General features: G+C 43.4%; 1 protein-coding gene across 11 annotated transcripts in view; it reads left to right on the forward strand.

Moving 5' to 3' along the window:
• Window positions 1–27,410, forward strand: part of erc2 (ELKS/RAB6-interacting/CAST family member 2) — a 42,266-nt gene that overhangs the window by 5,136 nt on the left and 9,720 nt on the right. For 4 of the 11 annotated variants that reach the window (XM_030418869.1, XM_030418875.1, XM_030418877.1 and 1 more), the window contains exons 2-13: window positions 1,437–2,247; window positions 10,059–10,082; window positions 11,229–11,672; window positions 11,933–12,007; window positions 16,485–16,640; window positions 17,573–17,740; window positions 18,249–18,416; window positions 19,434–19,571; window positions 20,636–20,776; window positions 21,025–21,165; window positions 23,215–23,250; window positions 25,836–26,038. In XM_030418869.1, the coding sequence (XP_030274729.1) occupies window positions 1,573–2,247; window positions 10,059–10,082; window positions 11,229–11,672; window positions 11,933–12,007; window positions 16,485–16,640; window positions 17,573–17,740; window positions 18,249–18,416; window positions 19,434–19,571; window positions 20,636–20,776; window positions 21,025–21,165; window positions 23,215–23,250; window positions 25,836–26,038 (2,369 nt within the window). In that variant the 5' untranslated portion in view covers window positions 1,437–1,572. The remainder of the gene's footprint in view (window positions 1–1,436; window positions 2,248–10,058; window positions 10,083–11,228; window positions 11,673–11,932; window positions 12,008–16,484; window positions 16,641–17,572; window positions 17,741–18,248; window positions 18,417–19,433; window positions 19,572–20,635; window positions 20,777–21,024; window positions 21,166–23,214; window positions 23,251–25,835; window positions 26,039–27,410) is intronic. The other 7 variants (XM_030418870.1, XM_030418876.1, XM_030418879.1 and 4 more) reach the window with 4 other exon arrangements.

Here is a 27,410-nt window from a genome sequence, read left to right on the forward strand (position 1 = left end):
CAGATAGGGCACTATTTTGACATTTTTGTTAATTTCTCAGGTATTAATGCATGAAAAATCAGGTGGCTGTTATCTATGAGTGAGAACAAGAGGAGCATATGCCTTGGCGGAGGTATGCGCTCTAAATCTAGTTAAATTTGTGGCTAGAAAAGCTGTACAGGATATTGTGACTGGTGTGGCATCCCTTGTTTGTTTTAATATATAAATCCTTCGTATTCATGAGACAATACAGTGGAGCAGAGGATTATGATCATGTTAGTTGTCTTTTATAATTGACTTCTATTGCATTCAGTTGAGGGTATTGTATTGGTTGTAGTGTTTGTTGCACTGCAGTGTTGTAAATTGGTTTATTCTCTCACAGCACAAACAGCTCCGTGTCTGTGTATTTCTGATATGTTATAATCTTTTACTTTATTTTAGTTTCTAACATTCATTACAGTATTAGACCTTGAATCCAGCCATCACTGTGTTCTCTTTAGAAAATATGAGAGTTGATCATGTGGGAGTCAAGAGAGCCCACTCAGTGTCAAAGGAGACATATGCTCCTGTGAAGGGTCATAATTTTATTTTGGGTTACTACTTTACATGCTTTAATGAGCAAAAAACATCAGATTTCTCCTTCTGTCCAGTGCTGCAGCTCTGCATTCACCCTCGCTCTGTTTTAGCTCCTGTCTCTTTAAAGTCCCCTTCCGAATACCCAGTCTGCTTTGATTGGTCAGCTCACACATGCATGACCCAGCACAGCTAACAGCAACAGAGCAATTGTGCACAATTAATTCTTACGTGCCAATCTAGCTCAGATAGACATAGATTATGCAAAAGTGTGCCAAGGTTGACGTAGGATGATGTCACAAAGATACAGGATTAAAGGTGGGATTATTGACGAGGCGTTTCAGGAGATAACAAGGCGTAATAGGTCTACTGATACTACCACAAGTCTAAAAAACCTGATGAACTTGATGTGATATAAGATCAATTCTGCAGTATAAAGGGACTAAAACTTGCAATTCTGTCTGATAAACTGACAGCTAAATAAACCTTGAGCCATGACATTGTATCCCATGTCTTAATTAGTCTATCAATTAGCTGATACACTGAGTGGCTGTAAAGCTGTACTGTCTGTCCTGACTGTATTAGCAGCATTAATGGGATGGAGATAAATGTTGGCCAGTGGGAGATCCAGGATGATGCTGGGAAATTCCTGAATGCCATTTGAAATAGTAGCCACATAAAATGTGACAGACTGCTGCTGATGTTGACTAATCCAGTCTTAAAGCCAACTTCAGCAGCGCCTCGCCGGCCAAATCTGTTCGTTTAAACTTGCTCACTCTCTGAGGAGCGTACGGCATATTTTTACAAGTGAATGTATTTCTTTGATCTGACTTGTACAAACAGTTGTTGTTCATCTAACAGGGGCTTCTCTCTTGTTTCCTCAGATCCAACTTTGATGTGCTCCACCTATTAAGGCATGAAATAACTCACCCATGTGCGGTTCAGAGAGTCAGAGCAGCCTCATTTCAGTGCGCCCCTGTTAAAGGACCCTCTGGTGGCTACCCCGCCGATTCACAGGACATGTACGGCAGTGCCAGAGCTGTAGGCCATATAGAGAGCAGCCCCGCACGGTCCCCGCGCCTGCCAAGGTCCCCCAGACTGGGCCATCGGAGGGCCAACAGCGGGGGCGGGGGTGGTGCGGGGGGCAAGACGCTCTCCATGGAGAACATCCAGTCCCTCAACGCTGCCTATGCCACTTCGGGGCCCATGTACCTGAGCGACCACGAAGGTGTGGGCTCCACTGCCACCTACCCAAAAGGCACTATGACTCTCGGTCGTGCCACCAGTCGGGCCATGTACGGGGGCCGCGTCACAGCCATGGGCAGCAGTCCCAACATAGCTTCAGTGGGGCTGCCCCATCACGCTGACCTTCTGTCTTACAGTGACCTGGGTTCCATCTCCATGCTGCACCACCACCACCACCAGGGGGTGCCCTCTGCCCTGCTGAGGCAGGCAGTGCGGGGCAGTGGGGGGGAGCTGCTGGAGATGCAGGCCCAGCTCAGGGATATGCAGAGGGAAAATGAGCTGCTGCGCAGAGAGCTTGACCTAAAGGACAGTAAGTTGGGATCTTCCACCAACAGCATCAAGAGCTTCTGGAGTCCGGAGCTGAAGAAGGAGAGGATAATGAGGAAAGAGGAGGCGGCTCGCACATCAATCCTCAAAGAACAGATGAGAGTCACTCACGAGGAGAACCAGGTGAGAATGGCCCTCTCAGCTGTCATTATCCACTCTTATTTCAGCTACTGCCAGTCTGTTGTCTCTCTCTTTTCTTTTCGGATCTGTGTGTTTCTGCTTTTCGCCATCCTCTTTCTCTGCAATAGAACACTGTCATCCTCAATCCAAGAATTCACAGAAATATTGCAGTCAGTCTCGGTGTTTCGATACTTGTGGAAACCTTTCTGGAAAGAGTTATCTGTGTGCATGAATATTTAACACCCACTCTCCACCATAGTACAGAATCAATGTCAGAGAGACCACTCGGGCCATAGGAAATACAAAACCCTTTAATGTAGTCGTCTATAATCTAGTTTTTGAAATCTGAGCCTTGCGCTTTGCAAGAAACCATTTAATAATCCACAGATTCAACAAAATTTAAAAAATTACAAGCATGTTGAGGCTACCAACACGTGAAAGGTAACTTCTGGACACAGTCTGGCCACAGCGTGAGTTGATTTTAGTTTATTCTCAGAGGTTATCATCAGATTGACCCCAGTGTGTGCCATGTCAAAAGGTGTTTTTTTGTTGCCTGCTTCAATGTGGGTGTGTAGCCATGGCCCAGTTAAATCAGTTACTGACGAGAGCAGGCATGAGGCCCAGAGACGGATGTCAAAGATGCTTAAACACTCTCTGTCGTACTGTTTCTCTCTCCTCCCTTTTCCTCCGTGTTTCCTTCACGTATTCTGACTTTGATCATCTCTCATATGCTCTCAAGTAGATATAAACAGTCTGACCAAATGTCGAAAAGTGTAGATTCTTCTTCTCACTTCGACAAATTCTCCCCAAGCTCATTTCACCCGACAGTCGGGTGGAAAATTAGGTTCTGAAAAATGGAAATAAAGGATGATTTTGGTGTTTAATCTCAGATGCAGGATTACATTATCCTCTTCACTGGTCTTTGGGATATATATATATATATAACAGCAAATAATTTGCTCACTTACAGTACAGACAAAATGTTTAGATGTAAAGCTTTCTGTTGTTTGATATTGCAGCTGCAAGAAAAAAGTGCACGACATACAGAGGCGGATTGTGCAATAGGTCAGCGTATTGCCCGACCGGCTAGATTGAGCTATGCAGTGTGTCTTTCTTTTTTTCCTTTTGGAGGTGGGCTGTGGCATGATGCGCCGCCCCCCAGCAACGTAAAGGTTGAATTTTGCCAGCTGGTTGTGGTCTTTGTGCCAGTCTGTCAGCGTTTCTGTCCATCTGGTTGAGTGATGCCGTCAGACTCTGGGCAGCCAGTGGGCCACTCATTACTCAAAGCGGCAGACACTGTCACTCCACCCTTCAAGGTCACCGCAGGATGCCATTAGCGTGACCCTTAAATGTCTGCATTTGCGCCTGTCTGCTTGCATTTCTGTATATGAAGAAACAAATGGCTTACCTGAGTTGAGTGAAGTTGCCTGCTCATCCCTGAAGCAAGTGCCATGCTGCTAAAGGGAGGGGAAGCCGGAGGAACCTTGAGTCCTTTATATCTCTATGATTCATGGAAATGTGTAGGGACAGTGTTTGGGAGGAGGACGTGCCAGCGACAGAGGCCTGAGCCATTCATCATTTCACTTATTCCTTATGCTCAGTGCGATTAAATACTCAGCGTGAATCCTTGAGTATATTTTTAGCTTGGCTTCACGTGGGAGCCGAATGTGTCCATGAGAATATGAAAGATGTACAGTGTGGGCTTTCATGCCTTTGTGCTCGATACAAAGAGAAGACTTTTTTTTTTTATCCTCAGCCTTGTCCATCAGTGTTTGCTCTGACTCTGAACTGAACTATATTTATATCCTTCCTGGTAGGGTTCATTAATGAAGTATGTCGGCTAATAAAAGGCAGATGTGCCGTGTTACTATAATTGGCCGCTTCTATCTTGATTTCTGGGCTGTGAGGCGTCCTTACGTAAGTGTATACTTACGGTGGGATGGTTTTAGAGGCTGACTGAGGAGCTAATTGCCTCATTAATAATGGAGTAATTTCAGGCCAATCATTACATCTGTCTCATAGTGCCCTTTGCAATTGCATCAGGTGCCTCAGGCTTCTATTAGCTCGAGCAAATGCCATGCATTATTTACTTTGTGAAAAATAAGATCTGGTTATATTTGCTTCTTTTTAGGAAAAGAGGAAATCCAATCAGGCAACAGAGTTTGTCTCTTATCTGTAGAGCACATGCTCCACTGTGAGTGAAATACCAACCACAGCCTGCAGAGCTTTAATCAAGACAGTCGATGGTCATGATGGCTGGAGGTAGCGATTAGCCCAGGACTGATTTATAAGGTGCATTTTTAATGCACTAAAGCTCAGGCTGCTACAATGCTGAACTATTTTCACTTGAATTCATGAGATTTTCTTTTTGTCTTGCTGGAGCTGGACAAGAGCTGCTGGAGGGAAGTGTGTGAGCTAGAGCGTACCATATCTGACTGAGTCATGACCACTGCTGCTCAGCCACCCAGTCAGCCCTCATCAATGCAATCCCCAAAATGGAGGCTGAGGCTTCCATATCGCCCTGCTTTGTCTGAACATGGATAGCATGTCTGAGACATGACATATTTTTATAATCCTTTACTGTGAGCTGCACATTGTTACAAGTCACTGAGCAGCAGAAGTGTGAACATGTGAACAGGCTTGTGTCTCAGCACAGTGTGTTACTTCTGTATGTGTGTAACGTGCAGTCTGCTGTGTGCACTCTGTGTCTGCTTTTGATCAGAGTTTTCTTCCCTTTGTGTTTGTGCCATCTGCTAATGTGTGTGCAGAGGTTTAGTCATAAGCAGCAGTATGTATTTTGTTTTGTGAGAGTCTTAAAAATGTGTTTGCACGTGTGATTCAGCAGGTGTGCACAGTACAAAGCGTTCATTAATGCAGTTTGTTGAGTTAACATCCACGCTTGCAGCTGTCATATGCACACGATGAGCAAAGGTGGTGTCGTTTCTGGTGATGTCGTGACGGGGTGAGCTTGCGAGGGCACAGGGCGTATCATGTGAACAGCCCAAAGAGCCCGGTGATACTTCCTGTGGCGAACCCAGCCCCTCGTCTGAGCGCGTAAGATGGCTGCTGCTTCATCCAGAGGACAGGAAGGTGATGAAATGAAGAGTCTCTCTCAACAAGATGAGATGAAATGCAGAGAAGCAGGGAGCATTCAGCGAGGGTAAAGCTGGTGAGATTAAGGTGGGAGTGGAGGATGGATCAACAAAGCAAAGCGGATAAGATATGTTACAGTCGGCTGGTGTCTTTTTTCTCCAGAACAGCAGAGTTTCAGATTAGAGCAGAGCCAACAGGGCAAAAATGTCCATCTTGACAAGTAAAGTGAGAATCCAGTAATAAAGAAATAGCCTGTCTGAAAGGGGAAAAACGGGAATTAGACAGCAGAACAAAACCCAGACTTCTCAGTGGAATTTTCCTCTTTTTAGGGGCTCATAAGGGAAGTCCACTAAGGGTTGTTTAGGGTTTGGGAGCTTGATCCCTGGCTCCTCATGTCCACATGTTGACGTGTTCAATCTGTTTTTTTTTACTAGTTGATGGCATTTTATATGTACAGATTTAAAACTGTAAGATTGAACTGACTGGCCTGTGTAGGAACGATATGCAGGATACACTTGATATTGATGAATAAGTGTAAATGGAGGTAGCAATTAATTCCTTGTTTCTTTGTTCCTTATGGTGTGGAGCTCTGACTGAATCTGTACACTTTCTCAGATTTGGTATACCCACTGTGACACTTCCTTCATGAACTAAAGAAAAAAAAAACAATCGTATTGATCCTTTAGCACATTATTTATAAATGACACTTATAAATGACTCTCGATTTTGGGAAGGCATTAATTTGGTGACATTTCTGTAGGTGAGGCCGAGCCTTCATATTTACTTGAATAGTTTATTGATTGCGTGATTGCCTGTGCCGTCTACCAAGACAGGCTGTCTGGTTTTCTTGCAGAATCACTGTTAAATTATGGCTTCAACTCACTATTACCCAAAAGCTTCATGAATGGGAAGCCAACAATTTAATGTGTAGCATTAAATCATATACCTGTCATATGTAGTACATAAGACGGAGTCTACTGGTGTACTGGTGCATGTGCAGCCTGTATTGACATTGTGTAGCTATTACAAACAGGATATATAGATTTACAGTCCACCAACAATGCAGCAAAAGGAATATTGAAAAAAAGGGTGAGTAAATGACAACATAACTGAATTAAACTGAACTGACTAAAAGCTTAAATGCACTTTACTTTACTGAATAGTGTGTGTGCAAGTGATGTCGTCGTGCCTAACCATCCGAGATGGCGGAGGTGCGTGTGCATGCACTGATAGATCAGGTGGTGTCAGAGTGGGCTTCAGAGGTCCGGTAAGCTTGCTCTTCTTGAACTCAACACCCCCAGATTGTTTTATTATTTTACCGGATGTGTAGTCTTCAGCCTCGACTCAGGTGACATCACTTGAGGTAATTGTTCAGATTGTCTCGAGGACCTGTGAGTAGACCTTGATATGTAAGATCATTTGAAAAGGGAAAAAAAAAATCCTTCACAAGATATTTACATTTAAAGTGCATTGCAGCCTTTTTAAATAATATATCTATAATATTATAACTTTTGTAGGAGTCATCATCATCGTTATCGTCATTGTCATGAGTGTTATTTGTCGGGCCATCTTTAAATACATAAATATGTACGTTTGTGCGTGTGCACACTTGATATTTCACTAACAGAAGCATAAATCGTGATCAGTCTTTTGCTTTATCAGACTAAATACTGATCAAGTTCTCCAGTCTGCTGAGCTGTTCTATGAGGAGAACTCCTGATATTTGCACATGTATAGCCAATACTCTTCAGGTAATAAACAGTAATATAGACTGTAAAGAAATTATCATTCATTATTCAGAATTCACTTAACTCACCTCCTCTGCTCTCTACCTTTCTTTAAGCTGAGCAGCGATGAATAAATGGCGTGTTCGCTGCCGTCGCCGTGGGTGTAATTGTACATTGTCAGCCATCACGGCATACGACACAGAGATTAGGAATGTAGTAAGCAGTAGGCCGCTGTGACTCAGCGCTTCAGAGCTGTCCATCTGTCAGATTCAACACACCTACTCCCTCTTAAAGCACATACATATACAGAATGCCACACATATAGCAGCTCCATAGGCTCCTGTGCCACTTGGTCACTGAACTGAATGTCACCATCCGCGAGTATCAATCTGTGTAACAGATCAGAGCAGCTTTAAGTCAATGTGTTCACAGTTTACATGTCTGTCTGAACAACATATTTTTAGTGAAGTCGGGGGTGTCAGTCAGCTGGTTTGTGCATCACTTTGGTCCAGACTGAAATATCCTAACAACTATTGAATGAATTGCCGTGAGAGAATATTGATATTTTTAACTAAAGACCATCTCACAATGGGGTCTCAGCAGCTGGCAGACCAATGTACCACACCCATTTTCGAACTGTATATTGAATGGTTGTGGGGCTATAAAAAATCTGTTAACAGACAGACAGGCAGACAGACAGATGGACATACAGATGGACAGATGGACATACGCACGAATGGACGGACAGTTACAGACGGATATATAAACACCTGGCAAAATACTACTTATCACTTCTGTGTTAGTTCCCACTACAAAAGGTGTCCCCAGGACAACATTTTACAATGATGACTGACACAGAAACGAAACATAACTTGGTATTGTACCTGATATAACCCTAACCAAAGCAGTGATGAAGACAATCAAATCTGATGCGATACAATGTGGACCTTGTGGATGAGAATCAAATTGATTCGGTAAATCAGTGGCGACACCCCAGCTCTAGTTGTTAGCCTGCCTGTAGACTCGTAGTATTGTTCATTCACAGTTAAACCCATGTGACATTGTTTTTTTTTTTTTTAAAGATCTACCTCGAGAATGCGTCTCTGTGTTTAATCAAGCTGCATGTAAGCGGATATAGCCTCTGACATTTTGAGATGAGTTTTTCGGGGGGTGAAATGATAGAATAGGACTCGTTGTCTGTTGTAGCTCTCAGAAGGATTTTGTGTTTCTGCACAAAAGGATTTCTGACAGGCAGTTACCCCCGGCTGCCCCAGGTGTCAGTGAAATGCAGGAGCACTGTAGCTCAACATCCTCCTTGCAATCCGTGAAACCTCTGGAAGCTCAATTTTTGGATATGCGGAGAAACAGAAGCCTTCTCTCGAGGCAGTATGACCACAACACCAATATCCGCTGAGTCATGACCGACTCACAGGAACTGGTACAGTTCTGCTGGAGGAAAAGCCTTCCAATCATTTTCACCTACAGCGCAATTATTCAAATGGAGTCACTGGACTGTCTCGTGCAGTTTAGTTCCAAGATGGCAAGTTATTGATCAGGGCAGAGAGGGGGAGGACTGATGAGAGGGGGAGAGGGAGCAGTGTCATGGGAGATTAGAGACAGAAGATATGAGGAGAGAGAGAGAGGTTGCAGTTTAACAGTTTGGACACTGCTCCAGGATGATAAAATGGATTTAGTACAAGAAGGGCAGCAGCAGGTCAATATGTGCAAGGACTTAATGTTTTATGGTTAAGATGAGGTGTTGTAAGTATTTTCTATGCACATTTTCACATAATGATTATTGTACATGTGAGGAAGACAACTGTCTAAACTCTGAAGGTTGCGACTGCAGCCTACATCTCGTCTCTTTAGTATTAAGTAGATTTCACAAGTGGAATATCAGCATGTGGTTGCATGTGCATATAATTGATAATTTGAGATTCATGTGATTTCTGTTGCCGGACCAAACAGCACTGACTCACAAGAGGCAGTGTGACCAAAACTGAAGATGGCAGCAGTCAGCAGAACATTCACAAACATCACAAACACTGCTCTCTGGTGGTTGGAAGAGCTCCACACGCCTACACATCCTGTCTGTCCTGTGCAGACAAAATGAACCAAGAAGGAAGAGACGAGAGACGAGAAAATACAATTACTTTTTTTTTTTTTTTTTAAACTATAGTTTTTGTTCTTTGAATATGTTTCAAGATTGATACACTGCTTCTTTCAATCGCGTTATGGTAATTTCTTCAATAAATCCGAGCTGCAAAGGGTGACTATTTTAATTATATTATTACCCAAATACCTTATCTCATCATTATGTCATACTACCTTGCTACTAATGTCATTAAAGGGTAACTCACCAATTTTAAAACATTAACAGTGTGTTAACAGGTGTTTGGGAGTAAAACTGCATTATGTTAAAAGGTAGTATAAAAAGCCTTTTATACCTGATGTCTACATCACCCACAATGCAACCCAACCACTGAGTGACATCACTGGAGGAGATTCATCAGACTACATGCATCTTCCTCTGGAGCCAGAAAAGGCTTTATGCTACTTTTTTGTCACATAAGCATTAATGTACCCTTTTATGCTACTACTGTACCAGCACTGTGGATATTTAAACAAGTGTAATGCGGAAGTTGTCTAAGACTGTGAATATTAATGCTACTACTAACAGCAATATTGGATCTGTCTATAATACATCTAATGCAAGATCAGTGTGTGTGGTCATAGTTGATTTTATTTTAACCATTTTTATAGCCACTTAAAAAAATGCATCTTCATCTCTTTCCAGAAAGGTAACCTCAGTGATGAGTTACATTTTGTCTGTAGGTGTAATGTGAGTATGAACAGACAGCTGGACAGGCTGCCTCTCATTTGAAATCTCTGGCTGCTTGGTGTTGATCATCCGTCTCTGTTGCATCATGCTCTGACGCTCTGTTTTTACCATACATTTGTTCTGTTTCTGTTCATTCTGCCCATGCTCTGCAGCTGCTGGATGCCAGGAGAACCAAGGTTTGTCCCTATGTTTGCAACACGTGTTGTGTGCACAACATAGAGTCACCTGCAGTGTGCCGTGTATTTTTCAGACACCTGGCAATCCCTTTTTCACTGTTACAACCTCCTCTCCTATGAAAGTGGTTGATTTCCAGCAGTTCAGCCTGCCTCCTTCTCCTGTCAACCCTCATATGTTCCCCTGTAAACACTGTAGAACTACAAAGAGTGATTTGTTTGTTTTATCGTGTCGATGAACGTGTGTGGTGCTCCATCCCTCTGTAGAACCACAAACCCTACAGCCCCAGACTTCTTGTAAGTGGGTTTTATTTTACTGTAAGAGTCTGTTTCTTTTCCTCTGAGTCCTGTTTGGGCCTTTTTCTGGACGTTGATCGACTTCTCTCTGGAGATACATGCTGGAAGAAAGTTTCATAAAGTCAGTCTGTGACAGACACTCAGCCCCTAGCATTGTTCTCCTAAACTAAGAACCAATACAATATATTAGGCTTAATAGTGTGTGTTTATTGTATTTAATTCTCAACACACACAAACTAATTCTCAGACAGGCAGCACGCCTTCATTAGTCTGTCATCCATGTCCACAACGTGCAACAATGTCTAATTAATCATAAGCATACCTAGTTTTATTACATGATGCTTGATCATCTTGCAGAGCCCTTTCATCTATACCAGACGCCTCCTCTGAGGTTTGAAACACAGTATTTGTATCCAGGCCTGAGTGTCAGAGAGCAAAGACCTCCGCTTTCACTGCTGGTAGTCATTAGGGTGGTCTCCTGCTTTGAGTTAACAACCTCATTAATGCGGCCCACACAACCAAAAACAGAGCAACATTTTACAGCACACTAATAAACTAATGTGTGACAGCTTTGATTTCTTTAAAAGAGTTTAAAAGAATCTCAGGCTGTGATTCCGAAGGATTCATATTTGATTCTTGTTCCAGAATAAAGACAATACCAGTTTCAGTCTATTTGCCTTTCAGAATAGGTAAGTGAAATGTTCCCTGTGTTTGACCTGCATTTTTCCACAGAACTGTGTGCAACAACACCTCAGAAGTGTGTTTAGATGTGTGGTGTTATCATGAAACACTTTTTACTAAACTTTATTAAAATAATTATGTGTTTGTATGCATGTGTCTGAAATCCGTCAGCATCTCCAGATGACCATCCAGGCCCTGCAGGACGAGCTGCGCACACAGCGGGACCTGAACCACCTGCTGCAGCAGGAGAGCGGCAACCGCTCCGCCTCCGATCACTTCACCACCATCGAGCTGACGGAGGAGAACTTCCGCCGGCTACAGGCCGAACATGACAGGCAGGCCAAGGAGCTCTTCCTGCTGAGAAAGACCCTGGAGGAGATGGAGCTGAGGATCGAGACCCAGAAACAGACATTGGGCGCCAGAGACGAGTCCATTAAGAAGCTGCTGGAGATGCTGCAGAGTAAAGGGCTGCCCCCGGGGCCGGGCAGGGTGTCCGAGGAGGAGGAGCAGGAGAGAGCCAGGCGCATCGCTGAGGCAGAGGCGCAGCTCGGACACCTGGAGGTCATCCTGGATCAAAAGGAGAAGGAGAACATCCATCTACGAGAGGTATTAAATGTATGAATAAAATGAATGGATTAAAATTACTGTATACGTCTTAAAATGAGCTGTTTTGTTACTTTGTCACCAGTAGAGGGCAGTGCAGAGTGTCATGTAATCAATATGCTCTATTCTGTTGCCTATAGTGAAGCATATTGATTATGAAATGTAAAGTGAAAACTACAGATCCGTTGCATGGAATATTTTAAATGTTTAAAGACAAACGTTATGTGCATTTATGGTGAGGTGATAACACAATGTTGTGTGTTTGCTTCAAGGAACTGCACAGAAGAAATCAGCTGCATCAAGATCCAGGCAAAACCAAGGCCCTGCAGACCATCATAGAGATGAAAGTAAGAGCCTGACTCACAATATACAGCCTGACTATAGACACATGCCGCAGATACTTTTAAAACTTTGTTCTCTATAATTATTCTTTTTGTTATGCTTCATGAATTAGTTTATATGAAGTCATTTTAATGCCTCTCCATTGGCCGGAGTCAATATGTATTTCTGTTTCCCATAAGTCTGTGTCTCACTCCCATGACGGATGCAGATATCTTCTCATGAGGGAAATTTTCTCAAATCTGTCACAATCATCCACCTTCACTCAAGGATGAACTTGTCTGCATTTGAAGGTAACTGGAACCTCACGTCCATCCCATTCTCGCAAACATGACACATCGGGAACACCTTGAGATGATGTCACTACACTTGGCACAAACAGTGTACTCAGGGATGTCAGTGTTCTTCACTGCTGCTGTACTGTCTGATGGCAGTGGGTGCTAATGAGTGCCCGAAGCTCCTATTTTCCACCTGAGCGAGAGGACCCGGTGAGCTGCCACACCTCGTGGCAGTCATGGTTGTAGGGTTTTCCAAGATGGGTTTGATTTCGTCCCTCGTCCTCCTCTCCGCAACTGCTTCCATACCGTCCAGTTCCAGCCCGATAATGTAGCTGGCCTTCCTGAACACCTTGTTGAGACCACTGACCTCCAGCCTCCATGCCACCACTACGAGGGGGAGAGTGCTGGCCCATACAGTATCTGCACGCACCGAAGGATCTAAATCGGCTCATCAAGAACAGTCTGCTCTGTTCCTTCCTGAAGAGCGCTGCAGTGTTGTCCAGTCCAGTTCGTTTCGTTTGGACCCTGAGGTCTTCGCTTCCCCTTCACTGGATCACAGCCGGGACAGAGAGTCTGCTGCTCATCTAGAAGGCCAACACAAGCTTGTTTGTTTTTTGTTGATACTGAGTGCCGGCTGATTTTAAAAGCTCTCTGTCAGTCCTCTGTACTCCTCTGTAAATATAGTCTCTCTGGAATTTATTCACTGGAATCATGTCAATATATGAAATCCAATGGGCTGCCTGTATAGAATAAGGGATGTTGTATTCATGTGTTCGAGTCGCTGACATTTTCAGGCCTTTTATTATGTTAACTGCCGCATGTTTCAACAGAGGCCCACGCCGCGATGTGTTCTGCTCAATCTATTGTTGTCACTGTGATCATCAGCAGCTGAGTCAATAGTCAACACACTGACACATCTCTCCATCTCTCCCCCTCACACACAGACATGCAGACACACTGTTTCTCTGCTCACAAGGCGGTGGTGTAAACATCAACAAGAATCAATATTACTGTTCAACATTACAGCTGTCGCGGTTCGCTGAGGAGGCACAGCAGCTCCAGTCGTGCCAAGCTGCATCACACTTGTGTCATGACAAGACACTGTGTATTTACTGTCGACGAGACACTCTTCAATATCACAGACTGTCTGCAAACATCACAGAATGCAGGTCCATCATTTCAGCTTAGTTTTGTGCAGAAGGGCTTTGGCTTTGAGAGGACAGTTCACCACCAAAGTATATTTTCTCTTACCTGCAGAGCTATTTATCTAGATTGTTTTGGTGTAAGTTTTGGAGGTCAGCAATAGAGGTGTCTACCCTCTCTTGAATATAATGGGACTACATCCCTGCTGGAAAAAAACAGCATAGACCAGCACCAGAACACACATGTGCAGCATATGTTGTGTTTCGGTGCTGGTCTATGCTGTTTTTTACCAGCACGGATGGCATTCGGCTTTCAGCTTGTGGGACTGAAGTGTCTCTTTCCAGAAATCATGACCCGTTTAATCGTAACAATCCACAGAAATTCTTTTGAGCATGTAGGAACAATTTTCTTTGCGTATCTCCACCCAGAAGTAAGCACGCCTATACTCATGGACCACAGGCAATCTAACTAAGCTGGCTAAGACAGCTAACCTTGCAGCTAACCTGAGGTCGACCACATTAGTTTTGACATCCTGCGCTTTCACAAGCACAGGCCTCTTGTCCATGAGTAGATGCACGCTTCCTCTTGTGGGGGGATCTGGTTGGCAGGTGTAGAAAGTAAATTGACTCAAGTACTGTGCTTAAGTACAGTCTTTGTAGATGGCATGCTGCGTCAGACCCAAAGCACATTTTAAGAAACAGTTTTTTTGTCCCGCAATTTAAAAACAATAATGCCGATTCTGATCATCAGAATCATCTGAGTATCAGTTCAGAGAAGCCAGGCATGTTATCGGTCGACCTATAGTGTACAGTCTGTACATACATGTTGGTTATTCTTCAGGATATATAATGTTTTCTTCTTAAATGCATTTCATATCAGATACTTAAAAAGTTTTACTCAGGTACTACCAAAGTAATTTTTTATTTTTTCATACTGAAGTATGACTTTTGGTTTCTTTTTACCATACTGGTTCCTACATGAAACTTTTCTTAAAGAGCTCTGTGGATTATCTTGAGTAAGTGGGTCATAATTTCTGCAAAGAGACGTTGCCGTTGCAGATTTAAAATATATTTCTTTAAGCACTTTGAGCTGCACGAGCCAAGTGCCATTTAGTTCCATTATACATACACATACGTTTTCTTTTCCCCATAAGTTTTCTTTCAGATTTAAAAACTGCCTGAAGACTATGAACTGAACTAGTCCAAGCTGATTTCTAGCTTAATGTGTATCAAATGATGCACAAGATATTTAGAATGTTCCCATTTGAAGTAAGCAGATCGTGCAGGTCTCAAAATTGACTCCTAGATTTGAATAATTCTCTTAAAATAAAATAGTGAAATATATTCAGGAACATGGAGAATATGTATGTGATGTTTTATGCAACTTTATAGCTTCAGGGGAAATTTAAGGGACACTTTTAATGAGACAGGCATTCACCTTACATTAGATAATATTAAGAAGACTGGGATTGCAATTTTTAAGACTGCACCCACAACCATCAAGTAGTCACCATGTTTTTAGCTTCCAGCTCTACTCTTCACATTAAACATACATCTGTTTTGCATTTTCTCAATATGCAAATATGTTCAAATTCCGTTCTCTGAGCATGTCGATTCAGATCAACACTTGTTGTGCAGCTGATGTGTACAACAAGTGTGGATCCACTGCTGTAGACACCACCAGCCTCACTGCAGAGGCCTGACATCACTTCCTCAAAATAAATCATGACATCATCGCTGAGCTGACACAGCCCCTCTCACTCAGCTGCATCGGCGCTGTGCAGGCTTCAGCCTCCCCTCCGGCGCGGTCACGTGACATCTGTGCTCTGGGATCCTGCAGATTTGCATACAGAGCGAGGGAAGACCCGCCTCCTCCTCCTCATTCTCCTCCCCTGCCCCCCCCCCCCTCTTTCCTCCTGTGCCGTGCCGGAAGACCCAGCATCGCTTCTCTCTCCCACTGCTGTGTTGATGCTGATGGAAGCACGAATAATCCTTCCTCCCTCCCTCTCTCCCGTACATCTCTCCCGCCCTCTCCTCCTCACTCACCAGAGACAGTGCACAGCATATAGCCTGCCTGCTGCTACCATGGAAACAGGTGTGGTTGTTTATGACAGTGAGAGGCCAGTATGCAGGGAGATAGATAGAAAGAGAGACACACAGAGGCGGGGGAAGAGAGATAAAGAGCAAGATTTACTGACCAGGTCGATGAACCAGTGATTACATGTGGACGGAATAAAAAATCTCCCTCTTTTGAAGGTACGGTGTCTTGTCTCTAATGCAGCGATGTTACTTCATTGATGTTCGTCTCGTAACACTGAGACTGAGGTGAGATGCAGCGGCGGGGCGAAGTGCATGTGCGACGCCGACACCTCAGAGCCCTCTCAGATAGTCTATCACTCCTCATTGAGATACATTACCCATGTTCCTCTGCAGTGGGCTACGACCGACCCTGCCAATGGCCAGAAGTTCATAAGTTCAGAGCCACTAGGAGGAGGGAAGCAGAGACACAAAAAAAGAGACAGGCAGGAAGGAACAAGGTTGCTCTGTGCTCTGCTGGAGGGGGAGATGGACCATGGCTAATCTTAAAGACGTTGTATTATTTATTTAAAAAGCTGTGAAGCTAAAGCTGCACTCACAGGCGCAGTCCAGAGACTGGATTTTGCATTGATCTGCGAGCAACAACGGCAAAAATCTACGGCTTGTTACTTTTCGTCTGCACGTTTTTTCCTCCTGTCCTGGCCGATCTCTCTGTGCTGGATGTCTGCTCAATATTTCCCAATGGTGATTAATCCTCTGAGCTGCTGCAAGGAGCTGGGTAGAGGGCTTCAGATTTCACCGACAGATACTGCAGTTGCTCTCAGCCGCACCAGAGAGCTCCCTCCAGTCTCTCTTTATCTTGCTGTATCTCTGTCTTTCAGCCTCCCTTTTTATCTCTCCTGTTGTTTTCAGTCTCTCTGTCTGTCCCCGGACTCTTGTCTCTAGTTCAGCTTTATTCGCAGCATTGCAACTTGTGGACATGGCAGGCAGGGTTTTGAGGTGTGTCTCCTCTGCATGTGTGTGTGTAGGACACCAAAATTGCCTCTCTGGAGCGCAACATTCGAGATCTGGAGGATGAGATCCAGATGCTGAAGGCGAACGGCTTACTGAACACAGAGGACAGAGAGGAGGAGATCAAACAGATGGAGGTCTACAAGAACCACTCCAAGTTTATGAAGACTAAGGTAGCTACTGTCTGCACCGATGCATGCGTGTAGAAAAAACAGTGAAAAGATGGCTGAAAAGCAAAGTCGATTGTGTTGTTCGGGGTACAGGCAGGCGTTTGCAGAGAGAATACTAAATGAAGTGCCGCCTAAATTAGCTGCTTTAGCATTTAGTGTCATCAGCAAAGTGTCCTGTTGGCAGCTATCTGCCGCTTTTTGAGCTCAGTGTTAAGGATTTGAAAAAAAAAAAAAAAGAAGGGCTAAATCAGCAAGTGCATGCTGTTGCATAATAATATCCTGAACTTTTCTGTCTTAACTCTGTGTTGAAGCTAATTTCTTTGTCATTCCACTACGGAAAAGTGTAATTCTTTAGAGTAAAGCGTAACAGTTTAGTTTTGAGACCAGTCAGTGTTTACATTCACACTCCACGACGACAGGTTGTAGCTCGTGTTTGCAGCTGGTGTGTGTCAGTAGTTGTAGCTACGCTGCAAAGACACCGGCAAACCTACAGTGCCTGAAATCTGTAATGGTGTCAAGGTGTGTTTGTGTGCGTGTGTGTGTGTGTGTGTGTGTGTGTGTGTGTGTGTGTGTGTGTGTGTGTGTGTGTGTGTGTGTCTCGGGCTCACATGCCTCTCTGGAGCTTTGACTCTTTGTTTACATACGGCTCCTCGTATAAGTCGCCCAGGCGCAGACCAGCCACAGTTTTGTTGTTCTATTTTTAGACCTCTTTTCATCAATCATGAATAGAGATGATGCATAATATATGATGAATGCAGGGGAGTCGGTCCCAAATGCATTTTTAATGAGAGAAAAGCGCGTTGATGAAAATAGTGCAAAAGCTGCACTGACTAGCTCAGTGTTCGGGGAAAAAGAGGTGCCTCAGTCTTTTTTTCGCTGTGATGCCTAAAACACTGCTTCGCTCATACTGTCGTCTGTTCCACACACACCGGCAGATTGACCAGCTGAAGCAGGAGCTGTCGAAGAAGGAGTCGGAGCTGCTGGCCCTGCAGACAAAGCTAGAGACCCTCAACAACCAGAATTCAGACTGCAAACAGCATATCGAGGTGCTCAAAGAGTCTCTCACTGCCAAGGAGCAACGTGCTGCCATCCTGCAGACAGAGGTACTAAAAAAAAAAAAATCCTCCATTTGTTTGTACACATACAGTAAAACAAGCACAACAGTACACTGCCTCTGTGCCCACTGAGCAAATAATGGGCTCTCACCGGGTCCGAGGCTTATTACTGCACATCATATCAGCACTTTATTTAGTTTGGGACTTGAAGCTAACTGCGCCATGACTCAGGGCGCCACCAAATGAAATGGTAATGCGCAGTGTACTGTCACAGCACATCCAGTGAAGATAGCAAAAAAACATCAAAAAGCTGCAGGAATAAATAAATAACTGTGGAAGCTTCACAGTTACCGTGATGACTGAAGATCTCCCCCACACTGAGAAACACTCGCTCAGCACCTGTGTTTTTTCTGCAGCTGCACAGAAATTAAGTTAAGATGAATAAATACTTGAAAGCTGTAGTCTTAGGACTCCTGTAAAGCTTTTACTCAGTTACGGTCCACATTAAACAAAGCTCTATAGTAGTATCTGGACTTCATTCCGTGTTGTGCTTCAGGTGGATGCCCTGCGTCTGCGTCTGGAGGAGAAAGAGTCCTTCCTGAACAAGAAAACCAAGCAGCTGCAGGACCTGACGGAGGAGAAGGGCACTCTCGCCGGAGAGATCAGGGACATAAAGGACATGCTGGAGGTCAAAGAGCGGAAGATCAACGTCCTGCAAAAGAAGGTGAGGTTCGGGGCTGGGAGAAAAGGCTCACTGTTGAAAGGTAGAGCTGCGACGATTTGTCCATTAATTGATGAGTCAATCAAAAGAAGATTAATTAAATTGGTAATTTTTCATGCAATGTGTATCATTGGCTGGACAAAAGAAGCAATTTGAAGACTCTGGGAAATTGTGATTAGCATTTTTCACAATTTATAAAGAAAAGAATCGTTAGTTGGAGCCCTTTTGAAAGGACTTGGAGGAACTAAAAGCTCGAGTGGGGCAATACGAACTGAAAATGTTTATGCTGTTATTTATTGGTTACACCAAACTATTTGGGCGGAGATCTTTGTAGGTTTGCTACCACTTCTTCATTCTTGTGTGCCGGACTAAACCAGTCCCTCTGTGAAAGTACAAAGCAGAGTGGTTACTCACTCCATTAAGAGTGAGAGCGTCTCTGTTGCTCTCAGGGTAAAAGTGTCCATAGAAAAAAAGACAAGCAAGAAGATTTTTCTGCCTCACTGGCTCTAGTCTGTGTGTGTATGTGCGGATGCCTGTGTGCGTGTGTGTGTGTGTGCGCTATAAATACTCACAGTGTTACTCACCCCGACCTGCTCACCCATTCCCTTTGCTTTTTTTCCTCCTCTCTTGTTCTATAACACCTTCTCTCCCTCATCTGTCCACTTTTATCTCTCCTTGTCATCTCTTGTGATTTCCAGATATTTGTTTTCTTGTGACGTGGTTATTTTGCTTCTCTTAATAGTTTTAAAATTTGTCTTAATGCACAATTTTTGTGTTTGCTCAGTGATGCCAGCTTGATTTGTAATCCCTTCTACTCTTAATCTACTTCTCAAACTCCTCTTAAAAGTCTGACAGCTTCCTCTTGAAACTGCTTTGTTGTAAAGCCTCAGCACATTTCAAGCTACGAACATGACGTTGTCTGTAGACGGTATTAATCTTCAAAGATTTTTCTGAAGTCCAGCTACTACAACATGTCGTGTTATTTACCTCGACTTCTCTGCCTCCTCCTCCCTGCGTCAGATTGAGAACCTGCAGGAGCAGCTGCGGGACAAAGACAAACAGCTGGGGAACCTGAAGGACAGGGTCAAGTCCCTGCAGACCGACTCCAGTAACACAGACACTGCCCTGGCCACCCTGGAGGAGGCGCTGTCAGAGAAGGTGTGCTGCATCACATTGACATTAGGGTGGACATGAGTGTGAACATCCGCTGCTTGACTGACACATTATCCTAAAGGTTATTGTAATGAAAGCACACAGTCAGCGTCTGTCCCACTGACACGGATACATTTCATAATCAGGACCCGTTTATGTATCAATCTGCTTAAATTGAACTTGTGGATTTAAAGCAACATCATGTAACTTTTTGACCTTAAGATAACATCTTCAAAATCATTTTGATGGTACAGTGTCTTGTGACAGGGTGAAGGGTGTCTCCGTCACAGCCACTCCACCCCTCCATCACTTGTTTCTGCTCTATGTAACTTCAGTGAGAGGGCAGGATCACAGTGTCACATACATGTTTACTTCAACATACAAGTTTTTCAACACATAACTAGTTGTGACGTAATGAGTTTTTTTTGTGGTCAGCACCTACGTTACATCTGACAAAGTGTCACAGACATGGGATTTGTATTTTCGGCGGTGGTGTTGCACTCAGAAAATCTGGGGGGCGCCAAATTGCACAAAATGTCAGTTTTTACATAACGCTGCTTTCAGGGAACAATTCAAGATTTTGGAAAATAAACGTACTGCTTTCTTGCAGTCATGTGAAGCATATAAATCTACAACCAGCAGCAACGCAGCAAGTCATGTCTAGATGGTAACCCTAGACCCATGACTAACAAGAGCAGTAATTTGAACCCAAATCATTATCTTTCCCTAACATGCGTGCAGTGTACAGACATGTTTGGTATCAGTCTGCCCGTCTAACTCTCAGCAAGAAAGCTAAGAAGCGTATTTCTTCCCCTTGAGGCAGGTAGAAGTTATAATCCTTTACTCTTACTTCTGGTTGCAAACTTAAACCTTTTGTTTTTGAAATGTCTTAAAACTCAAAGAAGCCACCTGAAGTGCTGCTCTTAAAGCTTAATCTTACGAGTTAATCACTTGATAAATGTTTGTCATTGCTCCCACTAAGCAAAACTCAAACTTAAAGTTAACTCTTCAGAGCATCCTTTGAGTGTAATACTTTTAATTCTGTTTTTGTGTGTGTGTGTGTGTGTTAGGAGAGAATCATAGAGCGTTTAAAGGACCAAAGGGAGAGGGAAGACAGAGAACGTCTGGAGGAAGTGGACTCCTACAAGAAGGAGAACAAGGATCTGAAGGAGAAAGTCAACACCCTGCAGATAGAGTTAACAGAGAAAGAGGTCAGTGAGTGTACATTGAGAGCTAAGAGACTTTCTTTTTTTGCTAGGGTGTAGAGATGTGTCCACATGACTGCGCATTGTCACACATGCAGTGCCTTTATGTTTCTCTACTCCAGTGTGCTGCACAGTGCGCCGTGTATTGTAGCTCTTTCTGTCGCTAGGCTTTTAAGTGACATTCATGCCGCTGCCTCTGGCACTCTGGCCTACTTAGACCTCCTGGTTTGAACCTGCTCTCTGTCCACCTGCAGTCAAATCTCATCGATCTAAAGGAGCACGCTTCATCGCTGGCATCCTCTGGCCTCAAAAAGGATTCGAAGCTCAAGTCCCTGGAGATCGCCATCGAGCAGAAAAAAGAGGAGTGTAGTAAGTTGGAGACGCAGTTGCAGAAGGTAGGTGTGCTCGACACAGTGCGGAATCACTCATATGAGCTCAGGACAATGTGTAGATTTGATTTTGATTCGGAGAAACACACAATTAGTCATTTAGAGCCTGCATGTGTATTTTGTATGTAGATGGGCAGTTTATTTGAGTGTCAACACAGACAACAACAACTCAGAAAATCAGCAAATGATTCAAAGGGTACATATAACAGAAGTACCTACAACCCTCAACACAACGATTATACAGCAGTACTACAGTACAATGTCACAGTCATCCTTCCTTTTTGTTATTCTGTCAATAGCTTTGTGGCAGTGAAAGGTGCAAAAAGCGATTCTGGAGTAAGTTGATTTTTGCCTCTCATTCCTGGATCCCACGGATGCTCTGGGTTTGGGCTGGTGTGGGCCGCCCACCAACCCAATGCATTGGTATCTGACTGGGCATTGATACTCAACAATCAGTTATCTCACAAATGGCACCTTTAAGAATGGAAATGTTCTCAGTCCTATTCAGAGCAAAAAAGCCTCCACGGTCCAGTAAAGTTCAGCAAAGCGCACAACCTGGTTGTTGCAGTGTGTCCTGCACTGTTGGCATCAGTCAACCCTTGTAGGTGGCTTCTGGGCGATTGAGCGTGTAAAGCAGATCGATGAGAGATATCAGCCCGATTGGCTGTTCTGCTAAGCGAATCAGGGAAACCCCCTTGAGCTTGTCACTGTAGTATCCATGATTTCACCCAGTTAGTGCTGTTTCATCTTCTGCCTTTTTGCCTTGTGTCATGTACAACTTTTACATCAGACACTCGATTACGCCCGCAGTTCAGAGTTTCTGGTTTTGCTTTTTGAACGACAAATACAGACTCCTGTCACTTGGATTTATGCAGAGGTATCTCCTCTCACGCAGTTAGTTGTGGGCTGTAGTCTTTGTGAGGTGACGCAACTGTCAGCCTTCATGGCCACTAGTTCTGTGATTTGGGTTTGGTGTGTCTGAGTCCTGACATGATACCAGAGCAGTCTACCATAGTGAATACCCGTTCATACAAATGTACAGTTGTGTTTCGCATTACAATCTGACTACAAGTTCCATTTAGAAGCAGTTCTGGAGCTGATTGAATGACATGATCTGCATTTGAAATCTACACCTAAGCTAGAACATTACCATAACAACTGGGCAAACTTTCAGTCTTGAATCAACAGTTTCGGGTTTTGTCTGTGGTTCCCTATAACTACTAGGCAGTAGTAATGGACAAACAAATAAAATTGGGAAGTAACAAAATAAACTGAAAGGATATAAAAAATTGGAGAAACATATTTGTGTTGCTGTTATACAGATCAGGGAGGTCCTCAGATGAATTCAAGAGGTCCAGAAGAAAAACACTGGTTTAGTTGTGATGAATGCTTTGACTTTGACTGGACTGTAGAGCGCTGCCCTGAATGAAGACTGTAGAGATGTCGTTGTGTTAATTGAACAGGGCTCTAGATAAAACACCAGAGCTGTGTGTCTCGTGTGAAGGAATGAATTAGCTCGCTGTGAGCCCAGGGAACGCTTTTGACTTTTCCAACATTGAGAGACTTCACAAATACTCAATTATGCTTTGATTCTCAGTATGAAAAACGTTTGGTTGAATGCTCATTTTGTTCACCTGCTTTATATGAAAACTGTGAAAAACCCATAATCCTTCGTCGAACTAATTCCTTGTTTGAAAAAAAAAAAAAAAGCAAACCCCTATGAGGATGATGCTGCCATCATGCTCTCTCCAGTAATAGGCTGCACTGCTTTGTTCAGGCCGCTGTAGGGAGCGGTCAGTCCATCAATTACCCCCTGCCCCTCCATGATCCTCAGACTGTTCCCATGTCTGTTCCCTCTGCATTTGTCTGTGATGTGTTGCCTTTAACGTGTAACAACATCTGCTTTACTGAGGCTATGTTACTGCCCTGTTAAACATGTACTGTAACATGTGTCATCCTGCTCTTCTCTCCTCTGGCTCCAACCAAATCCTAACACTTTACCCTCCCGGGTTTCCCCACTCCCTTCCTCGACCCCTCCCTCCGTTTGCAATGTAGCAAGCTGAGCAGCTATTCAGTCACATGAACAATCCTGTAAGTCCCTCTCTTGAGCTCTCCTCCTGGGCACATATTGAAAGCATGAGGACACTGATAACTTCTTTTGAAACATGCTAGATGGTGATCATGCCGGCCCCCCCAGCACAGGTTCTGCTTTCACCCACCAACCCACCCAGATGCATGTTGGTCATTGCACTGTACTGGTATAATGGGCTTTATGCTGCACTCAGAATCTCATTATGCTACTGTTTGTGTTTGTGACACATGTGGTGAAACTGGTGCTGCATATACAGTATTTTTAAGTTCACTTTATTTGGTCAGTTGGAGTTGAACGCTACGCAGTCAATCTGTTTATTTGTAACTTTTTTTAACTGTGGCTCTGTAGTTGGTTTATCTGTGGTTCGTTTGTTTAACTGCAGTGAGATTTTCCTCTGCCTGCGCACAAAGATCTGCACAGTCAGTGCAAAAACTGACGACGGTTTCCATCACCAAAACATGGAACCAGACGGATCTGCAAGCACATGTTTCATTTGCTCGTGCAGATACGTCTGGTCACTCTCCAATTCAGAAGGATTTCCCTGAGACCTGGCCTGTGTCTGGCCACTCACAACGGTTTATCTAATAATGGGTTTTTATACTATTACGGACAGTGGAGCGCCACTTGCCCAGATTTTAAAAGTGACTTTTCACTCCGTTGATTGGTCTTAGGTCTATCAAATTTGGATCAAACTGTCAAAAAATCTCTTTCAGAAACACATTTTAGTCAGCCGTTTAGCCATAATTTGAGTTTGTCTGCGTCCAGATCGGCATTTTTTTCCCTGCTTGACAATGGACCAAGCACTGTCCTAACTTGCATGTGACGCTCGGCGCTATGTTACATGTTTCATTTTGCAGGCATTTTGTTCTGCGCCCGTTGTTGACGCCCCTTGGAAAATCGAAAAATAAACAGAGAGCTTCCTGACTAATATGCATTTGCGGATCTAGTCGACTCCATCAGTGCAGATGTTGAGTGCATGATATCCCAAAGTTTTCAACTGTGTTTTGTCATGCAGTGACACATGGTGAGGGCAGCTCAGAATGACTCACATGGTCTGAGGTTAACTTTGAGTTTCAGTTGAGTCGAAGGCAACATGCACACCAATTGTTTTTTCAAAGTACAGAGAATCCCCCCCAAAATCCATTCCAACACATTTTTTACTTTTGCATTGTTTTATCTTTTATATGACTGGTATTCAGTATATTTTAGGATCCCAGTAAATGTCCAAGTCAAGACTGTATGTTGTTTCAAGGGATGCACTGATATCGATTTTTATAGCTGATACCAAAATACCAAAATACTTGGCACACCTAAATCACGAGCTGGTTGAGTAGGAGAGGGACGAGTAGACCAAACAGTTGCAAACAAACTCCCGCACACTGACAAATCCATTTGCCTGATGATGGTCTAGTACCAAAACACTGGAAAATAAATGTTTTCTGCAAGTGTGGGAGTTTGCTTGCAATTTTGTGAAGCTTTCTGTCAAATCTGCTGATGCAGAATAGGTTTAATTATGCTGAGGTCGTGGATTTTTCATGATGCTTTCATTAAAAAATGTAATACATCACAAAAGGGAGGATAAATCAATACAGAGGGGAATCGGGAGAATAACATAAAGTAGAGTTCCTACAATCCTCAAACGCATAAGAATAAACATATAGATGTAAGGCCCGTGTGGCTGTATGGAACATCGCTCCTCATGCTTGAAATATGAAACCACCCGTCAGCCGACAGATCGACTCGGTTCCCCGTTGCTTCTGTTTCTACATTCTTTTGACTGACAATCACAAAGACTGTGCAGCTTCCTTGGGTTTGCATGACATGGTCGACCTCTGTTGCATGTTGTCTCTGTCAGTGTTGCCACGCTTCCCTCTCGTCTCAATGTGGTGGTGCGGTTAGCTGAGGTACCGGCCGTTGGTTGGAGATCACTGCAGTGTTTGGGTGGATGCTCTCTGGCTCTGTATAACTCCTGCACCTCTGCGACCTGTGTTGACATGTGTGGCTGCATATTGTCTCGAGGGTGATGTGTTCCACTGTAATGTGCTTCATGGAGAGTTACAAACTGTTGCAACGATGGCGAGATGAGTCCGCTCTGAGCTCTTATTAGCTCTTGACGGACAGAATCATGATCTAGCTTTTTTACTGCCAAGTACTGTTGCTGTTTTTTTTTTTTTTTTTTTGCTTGTTAAAGTGCAGACACACAGACACGAACACACACACTCACACAAACAGTCCTGTATTCTGCATACTCACCAATTGTCTGGGAGTCTCAGAGGGCTGTTAAATGGAGCTAAATAATAGCTCTGTTAAAGCTAATGAGGCGGCACCAATAATGACGCCCTCGTCCACAACATTTCACTCTGCTTTCTTCACTGAGAGAAAGAGAGGGGAATAGTTAATATAAGACACTGATGGATTGCAATGTACTGTGTGTATCTCTCTTCCATCAGCAGTAAAACACCCTGTGCTGTTAACTGAATGGCTGCCATGACATGATGATGTTGACTGAGTGTGTCTCTGGTTGTGTGCATGTTTGCACGTTTGTCTGTTGGTGTCCTGTTGGTGTCTCGACGCGTGGATGCAGAAGGCCCACGAGGTGGAGCAGCAGTCCGGCTCCAGAGGGAACCCGGAGTACGTGGACCGAGTGAAGCTGCTGGAGAAGGAGGTGAGCTACTACAAGGACGAGGCCAACAAGGCTCAGACAGAGGTGGAGAGACTCCTGGACATCCTGCGAGAGGTGGAGACCGAAAAGAATGACAAGGACAAGAAGATCGCTGAGCTGGAAAGGTAATTCAATCAGTAATTCAGTAATTACTCCCTTTTGTTGTTTGCTGTTGTTAGAATGACATAGAAAAAATGGGTATACTTGCTGTGCTATTTCATCAAATTAATTCATTAATTTGGCTTGTTGTCCAAAGAGAAACTTGTTGAAACAAGTAAGAAAAAATTCCGTCATAGGCAACATGTCTCAGAGTTTAAAATGTTTCTTCTAACTCAAAAACACACAAAATTGAGCGATTTTATAATGGAGTCTGGGGAATTTCTCTTTCTCTTCGTCCCTTTGCTGTAGTGTGTTGGTATTCAAGATTGTTATTTGCTGCTGTGCAACATGTTTTTCAAATTGTTGTTTCAAATTGTTGTAATTTATAATATAAGTTATTCCTTTTGGGTTTACAAGACACCACAAGTACAGTTCCTGCGATCAAACATTTTAATTCATTACACAATCACAGATTAGTTTGCAGTTTGGTCTCAAACTGGATATTCTTCCTTCTTGACAGATGAAGTCTGCTACATGAAAGGTTCTCGTCCTGTAGCACAACCCAAGTTCTTTATAATCATCCAGCCATTTTATTAAACAGTTCATCCCTTTACGTCCTTGTCGACAGGCCTGCAGAGCAAAAAAATCAACCTCATTTTCAGTCTCACCTCGTTCACACAACAAAGTCTGTCCTCCTCTGGCGTGGCATTAAACCTGTCAGTCTGCAGGGTTAATGATCATGTTCCTGAATGTAACTGTGCACACGGGGATCTTTGTCTTTTGTCTTTATTGTACTTACACTGTAGCTATTCTTTATGAAACAGTACGATCGTAATTTTTGCTTAGAGCATTTACAAACAGACCATATACATATAACAAAACAGGATACATTAAAAAGTATACACAGACAGAAGTGTAGAGTTTACAATTCTTCTTTTCCTCTTCTTCCTGTTGTTACACATGCATATGTGATTGACATAAAATCGAAAAAATGTGTTTTAAAAGGTCCAATTCACCAAAGTGACTTACTTAGATCTTTTTTTATCACCCCTACTGCTGTATTGTGTGCTGTGGAGATAGCTACTATTCTGGTTTATCTGCTTAAGTTTTGAAGTGTGGTCTCTGAGATTTCTAGTTTTCTGTGGCCATCATAAAAAAGCACAGGGCTGTATTATTTGACATTTTCTTTCTATTTGAAGCTTCTATTTAGGTTTTTGAATGAACCCTGTTCTGGAAGGCTAAACAACAACAAATATGGATTGAAGCAGCATATTTTATTGATGTTGTGCATTTTGGAAAGTGTTGCATGTGTCTATTTCGGTATGTTTGGGGTTTTTTTGCCTTTGGACTCGACACTCAGGAGTTAATGGAAATGTCTGGATCACATGAGTCATAGAC

This window comes from Sparus aurata, chromosome 6 (genome assembly GCF_900880675.1).
Source record: "Sparus aurata chromosome 6, fSpaAur1.1, whole genome shotgun sequence".
In the NCBI taxonomy this organism is placed as follows: Eukaryota; Metazoa; Chordata; class Actinopteri; order Spariformes; family Sparidae; genus Sparus; species Sparus aurata.